The sequence below is a fragment of the Gossypium hirsutum genome, chromosome A05 (assembly GCF_007990345.1).
Source record: "Gossypium hirsutum isolate 1008001.06 chromosome A05, Gossypium_hirsutum_v2.1, whole genome shotgun sequence".
NCBI classification, from domain to species: domain Eukaryota; kingdom Viridiplantae; phylum Streptophyta; class Magnoliopsida; order Malvales; family Malvaceae; genus Gossypium; species Gossypium hirsutum.
Genome location: NC_053428.1, coordinates 28,262,528 through 28,273,935, shown reverse-complemented (window position 1 = coordinate 28,273,935; position 11,408 = coordinate 28,262,528). Strand labels below are relative to the sequence as shown.

At 34.5% G+C, this 11,408-nt stretch overlaps 2 protein-coding genes across 2 annotated transcripts; one reads left to right on the top strand and one right to left on the bottom strand.

The window, feature by feature from the left end:
• The first annotated feature begins 409 nt into the window (after positions 1–409).
• Positions 410–5,218, top strand: LOC107957609 (V-type proton ATPase subunit B2). Its single transcript, XM_016893151.2, has 15 exons — positions 410–679; positions 849–928; positions 1,323–1,378; positions 1,468–1,566; positions 1,859–1,918; positions 2,250–2,361; positions 2,445–2,653; positions 2,886–3,014; positions 3,129–3,266; positions 3,535–3,685; positions 3,786–3,868; positions 4,082–4,129; positions 4,243–4,296; positions 4,396–4,479; positions 4,635–5,218. Exons 2-15 carry the CDS (start codon positions 871–873, stop codon positions 4,818–4,820), a joined length of 1,467 nt encoding a protein of 488 aa, XP_016748640.1. The 5' UTR covers positions 410–679; positions 849–870; the 3' UTR covers positions 4,821–5,218.
• A 164-nt stretch (positions 5,219–5,382) lies between these two features.
• Positions 5,383–9,590, bottom strand: LOC107957610 (probable prolyl 4-hydroxylase 3). The gene is made up of 8 exons (XM_016893153.2): positions 8,229–9,590; positions 8,050–8,134; positions 7,522–7,619; positions 7,223–7,320; positions 6,784–6,913; positions 6,459–6,646; positions 6,142–6,230; positions 5,383–5,755 (listed from the first exon to the last, which is right to left on the bottom strand). The coding sequence occupies exons 1-7, from the start codon at positions 8,417–8,419 to the stop codon at positions 6,157–6,159; spliced, it is 864 nt and encodes a 287-aa protein (XP_016748642.1). The 5' UTR covers positions 8,420–9,590; the 3' UTR covers positions 5,383–5,755; positions 6,142–6,156.
• Between the last annotated feature and the right edge of the window lie 1,818 nt (positions 9,591–11,408).

Sequence of the window (11,408 nt, the reverse complement as noted above, 5' to 3'; positions counted from 1 at the left end):
TTGTTAATAAATTTATTTTCACTCGTTACAATATCATTTTTTTGTTATATTATTGTTAAGTGTGTATTTTTTTATATTTCAAAATGTAACACTAATAAATCTAACAAAAAATTAACAGTGTTAACGATTAAACTTGAATTTTAAAATTTAAAAAATATAGAGATTAAATTCATGAAAATAAGAGTACATGGACTAAATTTTAAATTTAAAAAAAGTATAGGGACTTATAGGATAACAAATATTACTTTCTTCATATATATAATATTTTTATTCAAACAAATACAAATTTTCTGGCTGTCAATAAAATAAAATAATTGCCAGGTGTAAAACGGTCCTTGGTTTTAGAACGTGTAGTTTAGGGAAGCAACGATAATACAAAACGGAAGATCACGTCATATCTGATCACATGATTGTCTGTAATTCTTTCTGGGTAACTATCGAAGCGGTAAAAACCTTGAGGGGAGCAAACCGGAGCAGAGCAAGTTTAAGTTCGTTTTTTCCTTTCTCGGATCCCATCATCACGTCTCCATAACATCATAATACTTTACTTTATTTGTCGTTTACTGTTTCAATTTTTGATTTTTACACATTCTTCTCCCCTCCTATCCTCTGCTCAATCGATCTGTTCACATCAACTTTGCTATATCTTCTCATTTTTGGATCAATTTCTCCTTTCGCGGTAAGAATCGAGTTTCAGGATCTTTGCAAATCATTAGCCAAAGAAACAGCGGTTACTTGTTTGGATCAGAATTAGTGTTCTCAATTTTTTCTGGTTTCTTTTGATCTGCTTAACTTGTTGTTAATAGTGATACGTTATCCCGCTTCTGTTTTTTCAATGCTATTTTCAGCTTTGAAGTTGATTTCTTGAAGATGGGAGCGGAAAAGAACTTCATTGACATGGAGGAGGGAACTCTGGAGATCGGGATGGGTAACTTATTCCTGTCTCATCTCATGCTTACATTTTCTTCACAACTTATTATACTATCATGCAAAGCTTTTGACTCTGAATTCTGATCATAGTCTGATCTGGAGTGATTGTGAATTGGATGGTGATAGAGGGCTTTTCTTTATCGTCTTTAGTATCCATTATGTAATATCGTTTTTAAATTCAGGATATAGTTAATTTAATGGTTAAGTAGATTGACACACTAGTAAAGTTAATAGGAATTTTTAGTTCTTCCATTTTTTTTTGTTTAAAGACTACTCTTGTTATTGGATTAATATGATCCAAGGAGATGCGAGAGTGACAATTTACAGTTATTTTAGCAGTATGATGATTAGACAGAACATTAACTGGGAGACTTTTGGTTTTCACTTTTCAGAGTATAGAACTGTGTCTGGTGTTGCGGGACCATTGGTCATTCTTGACAAAGTTAAGGTAGGTTCGACTCTTCTGTACTAAGTGGTTATCTTCAGAGTTCATTGCAAGTATGATGATATAATATGAGCAAGTTTGAAATGTTTCAGGGTCCAAAGTATCAGGAGATTGTCAATATTCGGTTGGGGGATGGAACAACTCGACGTGGTCAAGTCCTGGAAGTTGATGGGGAGAAAGCAGTTGTGCAGGTATTTGTCAAGCAAGCAACCGTGAATTCTGCCTCATGGGAAAAATAGGTTTTATTGCCTGTGTTGTATAATGAGATATCCCAACATCTGATTGTCATTTGAAGTCCATGTTGATAGATTAAATACTGTGGCCGAGAACAGCGTACCTGAATCAGAACATGTATATTATATATATGTATATATTAAAGTCTAGCAAAATCATTACCCTTAGAAATGAATTCCTGAAAGCATTAGGTGACAGTTCTGGAATGGCTTTAAGAAGCATCATTCTTTTATCTTTCTCCTTTTCCAGGTCTTTGAAGGAACATCTGGAATTGACAACAAATACACAACTGTGCAATTTACAGGGGAGGTAACAAATTTTATCTATGTTTTTTTATGGTACTATAGGTTAAATTTTTATTATGGCTTGCAGAACTAGGATGGCAGCTAGGATGGTTAGCTTTACAGGATTTCTTTTTAGTGATATATTTGCTTGGATCTGTTTCATAACAGCTTTATGGTTAAACTTGAATGAGACGAGCATTCTAAAACAAGAAATTCTTGAACACCTGTTGTGTTTCTATTCCTTTTTTATTTTTATTTTTTGGTGATTTTAAACTTTTCAGAAAGTCATGATGGTCATTTTAGTCATTTTTGTATGGCTGTTAATTGCTGAGCCCCTTCTAATGTATGTTTAACAGGTATTGAAAACTCCTGTGTCGTTGGATATGCTAGGGCGCATATTTAATGGCTCTGGAAAACCCATTGACAATGGCCCTCCTATTTTACCTGAGGCATACCTAGATATTTCTGGTGAGTGTATGCAGGAGACTGGTATTCTAGTAGTTAAAGAATCAATTTATCTTATCATTGTAAATTTCTGCATTTGTCCTCAGGGAGCTCTATTAATCCTAGTGAGAGAACTTACCCTGAAGAGATGATTCAGACAGGGATTTCAACGATTGATGTCATGAACTCTATTGCTCGTGGACAGAAGATTCCTCTTTTTTCTGCTGCTGGTCTTCCTCATAATGAAATAGCTGCTCAAATTTGTCGTCAGGCGGGTCTCGTAAAGCGGTTGGAAAAGTCTGATAATCTCCTTGATGTATGTATGCACTGTAGCCTAATTTGATATTAACAAAGATTGACTTTACTATGCTTGATATTCATTGTTTATTTTGTGGATTTCAATAGTTTTTGTTTTAGGAACTGAATTGAACCAATGCGCAGTCTTTTGGAAGTCAGATGTCTGTTCAATTTTCCTATTCTATGTTATGTTCCTCCGTCCCTCCATATTTAAAATCTTGTAATGTACTTTTTGCTGGATTGACTTTTAGGATCAGGAAGAAGACAATTTTGCCATTGTGTTTGCTGCTATGGGGGTGAACATGGAGACAGCTCAATTTTTTAAGAGAGATTTTGAGGAAAATGGATCTATGGAGAGAGTTACACTTTTCTTGAACCTGGTAAGCAATTCAAGTTATAGCTGTTCATGTAATCTTGACTACTTTCTTTTTTTTGTCATTGAAAATGACTGAGCATTCTTATCAAGAAATTTACTTCGTTTAATGTGTTTCCAGGCCAATGACCCCACAATTGAACGAATTATCACACCAAGAATTGCCCTCACAACTGCAGAGTATTTGGCTTATGAATGTGGGAAACATGTTCTGGTTATATTGACAGATATGAGTTCTTATGCAGATGCTCTACGTGAGGTACATAATTTTTATAGCTGTTCAGCTGCTACGATGTGTGGCACATAATTTCCTGGTCAAATGATCCCTGTACCGGAAAATAGCATTCTGCTCAGGATCGTTGGACATATCATGGGTATTTTCGGTCGCTAGAAAATGAATTTAGAGAGTGGATACTGTAACTTAGAATGAATTATATCTGATAAACCTATAATTGATGCTCTTTCAAGTTATTATGTTTGCTAAAGCTGGACTGAATGTCATTCGTCATGTTTTGTATGAGCTATAGGTATCTGCTGCCCGTGAAGAAGTCCCCGGAAGGCGTGGTTATCCTGGTTATATGTACACTGATCTGGCGACAATTTATGAACGTGCAGGGCGTATCGAAGGAAGAAAAGGTTCCATCACCCAAATTCCTATTTTGACCATGCCTAATGATGGTAAGAGGGAACACCAACAACACAGCATTCTTCTACCTTTGATACTGGTTATCAATCATATTATTTTGATTGTTATTAATATATATATTGTTTGAACCAGATATAACGCATCCTACACCAGATCTTACTGGCTATATTACTGAAGGACAGATATACATTGATAGACAACTCCACAACCGACAGGTGACTGAAACAATATTCATTATTGTTTTAATCATAGCACAAGGTTTTAGAATCTAATGTAGCATCTGCAGAGTCTCAAATTCAATTCAATTAAAATTACTCCCTTTTCAAAGTTTAAAATCTTAAGTTGCCAAATAGATGCAATTCATAGGGAATCAAAGCTTTACCAGTTTGTATAATTATTAACCTTACCTGTATTTGTTTCCTTAACAGATATACCCACCAATTAATGTTCTCCCTTCACTCTCTCGATTAATGAAGGTAAGACTGTATTGTTATTTTATCTTCAATGATAAATTATGCATGCTTGTTAACAAGTAGACGCATAAATCAGAGTTTACCCTGAGCTTCTCCATTCTTTCGTTACATTTCAGAGTGCTATTGGTGAGGGGATGACTCGTAGAGATCATGCTGACGTGTCCAACCAGGTCTGATTGAGAACTGAGAAGTTCCAAAGTAAAATAATGGTCTCGCCCACTTGAGTATTATTGTTGTTGATACTGAATCCCTGTTAATCTTGATTTCAGCTATATGCAAATTATGCTATTGGAAAAGATGTTCAAGCAATGAAAGCTGTGGTTGGCGAGGAAGCACTTTCTTCTGAGGATCTGGTCTCTTTCTCTCTCCCCTTCTTTCTATGTGTGTGTGTGTGTCTCTGGGTTGGGTTCCGACACCATGCGTGTGCAGCTTTGCATCAATTCCTTCAAATGTATAAATTTCATATTCAGAACTGCATTTTGATTTTCTCCATGTAATCATTTTGCAGCTTTATCTGGAGTTCCTAGATAAATTTGAGAGAAAATTCGTGACGCAAGGTGCTTATGATACTCGCAATATCTTCCAGTCACTTGATTTAGCGTGGACTTTGCTTCGTATCTTCCCACGTGAACTCCTCCACCGTATACCTGCAAAGACACTTGACCAGTATTACAGCCGTGATGCAACAAGCTAAGCTGATGAAAGCTAGTCTGCTCTTTGCTTATCTACATATATGTCAATTTTCATATAAGTCACCTGTAGGTTGTTTTATTTGCCAACGCTGCTTCATGGCCTCGACCAGAATCAAATCTCAGTGGACGGTATCTCTATGATTGCATATGTTACTTCGGGTTCCCGTTTCATTAAAGTTCGGGGCATGTGATTATTGTAGTAGTAAGTGCAATTCTTTGTGTTGGGAACCTAGAAGCTTTTGGAAGGCCATTATTTTGTGATTCAAAACCAGCTGTTAAGAGTTGAATTGCCAGGAAAGAATCGGAATAAGTTACAGATTTTGTGTGTTATGTATTAAAAGTCTGGTGGCACCGTACTCTGCACTAGCTACTTAGCAATTTCGGATATCGTTTGGGATCTTATTTTTTGTCGCGTATTTTACATGGAGATTTCACGAATCATCTGATGGACAACATTTAGTCTGAAACTTTCCCTTAAGCGAAATCCGACAAAACTGGAACAAATTGGTCTGATTTAATTAGATCTATATATATTTAAACATAAAAGAAGAAGAAGCAAAACAGTTGAACAAAAATATTCAGCAGGCAAGGTGCTGGACTAAATTATGATTATTTTGCAAATTTACAGTCTGCAGGTAATGCATCCAACTGCTGGGACCCATTTCCTATGTCCTCACCTCATAAATGTATCAACGTATGGCATCATATTTTTCACACTAGTATAGGACTGCCATAGTATTTCCAAGGGGTCAAACAAAACCAAAAGGTAAAAAGAGAAAATAAAGTACTTCTCAACCTAAGAATTAGGCCAAAAAAGAAAAGAATACCCATCAAATAAAAGAATAGTGGGGCTGACACCTGAGTATAAAGAGTTGCATGAATCATAAACTTTCCCAGCATTGGACCGCCATGGCATGTACCTTGGTAATATGGTATCCTGTCAAGTAAAATAGCAGCGTTTATGTTAAAAGGAAAAATCAACCGACGAAAATTCAGAACGATTAATTAGTGTCTATTGGCATTAGCTAAAAATTTAGTTACTAATATAAGAAACTTTATAGCTTTTCATATATTAGTTTTATTAAATTCAAGAAAAGGGAAATCCCTAGTTGAAATTTTATCCTTAAATATCACCTTCACCAGTGCCTAGGATGGCATACACAAGGTTATGTATCCAACTGTGTGCCATATCATTGACAAAGGCAGAGAGGCTTCTTCTTTTTTTTTTTTGTAAATTAAAAACTAGCTAACTCTTCTAATAAACTCGTCTGAAGGTTGTGTTTGAAGGACCTCATACATTTCTAATCTCCTTATTACAAGTACCTTTCGGAGAGCAACTTAAACCTTGTATTCTTCAAGATGCATCCACTTTGTAGAGGACCATTTGTTCCCCGTAATCACAGGGCATCCACCTAGCATCACCCATACGACATACAGTCATATTAGCAATATCACTATAGATAACTAAAAGTTGCTATGATAAAATGACAAATAAGTTTTGAACATTAACTGTAAAAAATGCAAGGAAACACAGCAGATAACAGTTCAAATCTTTTTCAGATGGGAATGCAAGGCTAGCTTAATCATTCTCGAACCACAACTAAAGATAAAATATTAAAGGGAAAAAAAAGGTAGCAAACCGTGCAAACTTGAAGGATCTAGTGTAGCATCAGGTCTCATGCTCCAGAACAGCAATGCGTTACCCATCTTAGGCTTCACAGCAAGCCCCTGTTTCCCACATTCAGACAATTCATTCCACCACGGCACAGCACTAATATTGCCCTTGGCTGCAGGAAATATTGTCTCACCCCCCTCTTCAACATCTGACCTGCATCAATAGCTTAAAGTGAGGAAAGAGGAAGTAAATCCTTCTCCTTTTCAAATATAGAAAGGAGAAGTTTCTGTGGCACTTTATCTGGTGCAGAATGCATCATGGACATGTAGGGAGGAGATTATAAAGCTTACAAATACATAAGCATGGTAGCCATCCGCTGGCCACCATTTTTAGTGTTGAACTCATCAAGGAAGTAATCAAAGTGTGCATCATATTTCTGTCCAACTTCATAGTGGAGAACTTGAAGACCTTCTCCATGCTCTGCAGATTAAAATGTTAGCTTTAAGTCATAAAAGAAGGAAAAACCAGAAAGATAATGCAATAATTGGAAACAGTTTAATTGCCAAACGATATAAAAGAACATAACAACATTAGGAAAGATCTAATCTGGACAACATTAGCTGTAAACAATAATTGCACATGCCCACAGGTGAGATTTAATTCAGACTCATAACCAGGAGATTCATGAAAAGAAAATGACATCTCAACAGATTTTTGCACCAAAAAATTAATTATTGGTTATAGAGTAAAAATATTTACAAAGTTTTGCTTGGGATTAGAACCTCGTACCTACAGGAATGAAAGAGTAGTCTGCTATCCTATTTTCTATGTGCCTAATGATTTTATCTTGCCCTCTTCTCAGAAACATACCCGAACTTGTCCGTACCCTGCAAACAATACAAGCTAAATGTCATAAGAGCAACATTAGGTTCAAAGTTCAACCATAACCGTTCTTTGGACAGAAAGGGGTTTCTCAAAGAACTTTTAGGAAAAGCATAAAATGGAAATTGATGTTTAACATCTCAACATCATATCCTACCATTCACAATCTCAATAAAAGAATAGGAGAGAGGATTGGTAATGCAAACCTGCTATCTTTACTTTTCCCTGTCTTGCTATCAACCACAGTGGACTTCACCATGTGAGGTTTAGCAAGATTTATTAAGTACTCACACTCTTCCTTGGACTGTTGAAATAAATAAAAAATGTCAAAAATCAAGGCAAAAATCCCCAATATTATTACTGCTGTTAGTATAAACAAAAACCAGAAGGAAGACCTCAAACTCAATAGACACCACATGATCATAGGAACAGACTCTGCCCACTACCCAGAATTATAACAATTCAATAATAAGAAAAGGTTTTTTTCTTTTTTTTTACAAGGTTTATTTCATAAATCATTCAAGTCATCAAATCCATCTGCATCGCATTTCTAAAGGAGAACTATTTTTCTCATAATTTAATTCCCATTTATTACAAAATTTCCTAGCATAAGCATATACAATCAGAAAGGGGAGATTGGGAATTTCAAACTAATTATATACTAAATTGATGCAAAACTAATTTATATACAGAAGTTCAAATTAACGGGGGGAAAGAATGGATTGGAAACTAACCAAGAAGTTATGATAAATGAAAGCTCTAGGCTCCCAGGAAAGGACTTCAGTCCATTGCTCCCCTCTCTTCCCCAAGCCTTTCCCTCTGCATCAAATACTGAGTCAAATCAACGAAAAGAAATAATTAAAAAGGAAAGAGATCAATGCGATAGAAATTAAAACAACCGCGATAGTGTCACCTTTCAGAAGCCATGCGCCTATAAGAAGTGAGATCATTGGGGGCAGAATCATCGTTATTTATCGGGAGAGAGAAGATCCCTAGTCCCAATAGCATCAATAAAACTACCGATAACATAAACAACATCGACAACACGAGCGTAACCGTCGACCATTTCCTCGCTTGCAATCGAGAATGTCTCACTTTCGCCATTGTTGAATCAATACAAAAACAAAAGGCATTCAACTCAAAACCCTTCCTTGAGATCGATCCAAGGAATCCAATTTCGGGTCAAAACTCAGATTCAAAAACTTTGACAAAAGATTTCCTATGGGAAAATGAGAAACCATGCTTGGACCCCCATTAAAGTGCGTGACTTTATGTTGTCGAGTTCTTGCGAAAGGTATACCGAATTGACAGAATTATCCTTGTTATTTGAACCATGAGTCAATCATAGTGGTTAGTGAATTGTTGAGAATGGGTATACTTGTCATTATAACATAGCTCGTGGTTTTACGAGTCGGCGGGTTTGGTAGTTCTGGGTAGCACCTAGTTTGGCTCGGTGTTTGAAAATGGCAACTCTTTATACTAAACATGTTCAACTGGCATGGAAGCTGCTTATGAGGAAACAAATTCATTTTTTATATTTTCCATGAGCTAACAAATTCATTAACAAAACATGTTTTCACTTTAAAAATACCGGTTTTGTTCGTAGAGCCAACTGTTAACTGTCACGTATCAACTGAATCAAACATAAATCTTTGTCGTGTCGGCTGGGCTGAATCTGACTGACTCCTCAAATACATTGGACAAGACAGGGTATCCATGGATCCTTCGTCTCTTTCTATAAATTTTGCCTGAATATGAAAGTTTCTCTTTTGCTCTTTCCATTTTCCCATCAACTAAACGTTTATTAAGAAAAAGTACTGGATTCCCAAACTCGTATACACAATTTACAATTGAATAATTAAAAGCTGATAATCTGGGAAAATAAGGAAATGAATCAAAATCACCCTCCTTCACAATCAGCTGCCTCTGCTTCTCGGCGAGCTTCTTCAACGCTGATTGCGACGCATCACGCCCATTGATAAGCAACCGGGTCACCATTATGGGTTCTTCTCGAAATGAGCTTCCTCAAAGGCTCAAACTACTTCCTAGCGCTCTCTCTGGAATCTCGATATATCCCTCAATAGTGAATCGGGCCGCATGAAGAATCGGGTAACACGGAGTATGTCGCGGTAGAGACCCAACACTTATCGCCGAGTGCTGGTGAGTCGCTGCCGAGTCAACAACTCTTCTTTGTTTCTTCCTCGTCGTCAACGGACTTAGCACTCTTCACCACGTATCGACGAGAAGAAACTCAGTGAAGCTTTCACGCATTTTAAGCCCAAACCTTATTTCAGGGTTAAAAAGTTGGATGAGTTTTTTCACCAACATTTACACTCAGCCCACCCAAATGATCTGCTTAATAATAATAATAATAATAATATATTTTTATTTAAATTTAAACAACCAATTCTCCCTCTTCTTCTTGGTTTCTCCCCTCTTTTATCTTGTTATTAGAGGTAAGTAAAATTTGATTTAATTTAAAAAATTTGATAAAAATTTAAATTTCGAATTAAATAGTTTAAGTTAATCGAGTTATTTGAATTAGCCCAAATAAAAAATTAAATTTTTCGATTTAACTTGAATATGAATAACATAATTCAAGTTATCCAAAAATCCGAATAAGAAAAAATAAAACTACGTCATTTTCATAAATGTTTACTCATCTTGTACTTCATCTACTAGTTAAATAATCGGTTCATGTAAATATAACATTGAATATAAATAATAGGATTCGTTAACTCGACTTAATTTGACTCGAAATTTTTTACTCGATTCAATTCAATTCAAAAAAAATTTCAAATTAACTTCAGTTGCTAAAATAAGATTTTTCAACTTGATAAACTCAAAATCTTTTACTTATTTAGATTCAACTCAATCGAATGTTGACCCCTAATCTTTTCCCCTTGCCCCAACAACGAAATAATATCCTTCTAAGGGCTTGGCAGTTTGGAATATCTATAGGCAGCGAAATGATCTATTTCAATGCTTAAAAGCAATAAAATATATTGTTATTTAAATTTAATTATAAATATTAATATAAAATTATTTTTATACATCTTTTAATTTTTAAACAAACAAGCCGGTATGAGGTTTAAAAAACTAAACCCAAATTTGGTCCAAAGACCATCAAGTCAATCGGGGTGAGCGAGCCGCATAAATACCTCTAAATGCAAAAGCTTAGAGCACGTTTGGTTCGCTGTATTGGATTAGAGGTGTATTGGATTAGAGGTGTAATGGATTAGAGGTGTATTGGAATATTGGAATAGAGGTGTAATAGCAAATCAACTGTTTGGTTGAATGTAATGGAATAGAGGCGTAATAGTAATCTTGTGTTTGGTTGAATGGAATAGAGGTGTAATAGCATAATGGAAAAAACTAAAATGACTAGAATACCCTTAGCATAAATTTGTTTTGGTAAATGATTATTGTTATTGTTATTTAAATTTTAATAAGATTATTAATATCAATAATAAATAATTTAATCATATTTAAACATAATTATTATTAAATATATTATAATTAAAATATATAATTTAATAAAATTCTTAATAATCAATATTCTTATATGAATTTACTCAAATCATAATATATGATACTATAAATATAAATTAACATAATTATTATTAAATATATTATAATTAAAATATATAATTTAATAAAATTCTTAATAATCAATATTCTTATATGAATTTACTCAAATCATAATATATGATACTATAATTTACTCAAATTCTTATATGAATTTAATAAAAGATCATTTGAAATAATTAATATTAAAATTAACATGTAACTGTTTGTTACTCATTCTTTGTTTCTTATTCTTTTTGTTTTGATCATGTATCAATCATTTAAACCAAATGCTTGGTTGTATTGGACAGTGTTTTATTACTTTATAAATGCATGATTTTATATACACAAATACATATGTATAGGAAAATTATCTGAATGAATGGTTAATATTTATTATCAGCAAAACTTAGTATATACACACATAAATTAAGGTAAGATAATTAACTCGATATCTAGCTTGAGCAGCTCGAGTTTGTCTAAACAATACATCAAAACTTTTTATTTTGAAGCTTATAAACTTAAA

Coding starts and splice junctions, on each gene's coding strand:
- LOC107957609 (XM_016893151.2), top strand. CDS start 871: ATGGGAGCGGAAAAGAACTTCATTGACATGGAGGAGGGAACTCTGGAG. Junction 2,362..2,444: donor GGCATACCTAGATATTTCTG/GTGAGTGTATGC, acceptor ATTTGTCCTCAG/GGAGCTCTATTAATCCTAGT. Junction 4,130..4,242: donor CACTCTCTCGATTAATGAAG/GTAAGACTGTAT, acceptor GTTACATTTCAG/AGTGCTATTGGTGAGGGGAT.
- LOC107957610 (XM_016893153.2), bottom strand. CDS start 8,419: ATGGCGAAAGTGAGACATTCTCGATTGCAAGCGAGGAAATGGTCGACG. Junction 8,135..8,228: donor AGGCGCATGGCTTCTGAAAG/GTGACACTATCG, acceptor TATTTGATGCAG/AGGGAAAGGCTTGGGGAAGA. Junction 7,321..7,521: donor GGGAAAAGTAAAGATAGCAG/GTTTGCATTACC, acceptor TATTGTTTGCAG/GGTACGGACAAGTTCGGGTA.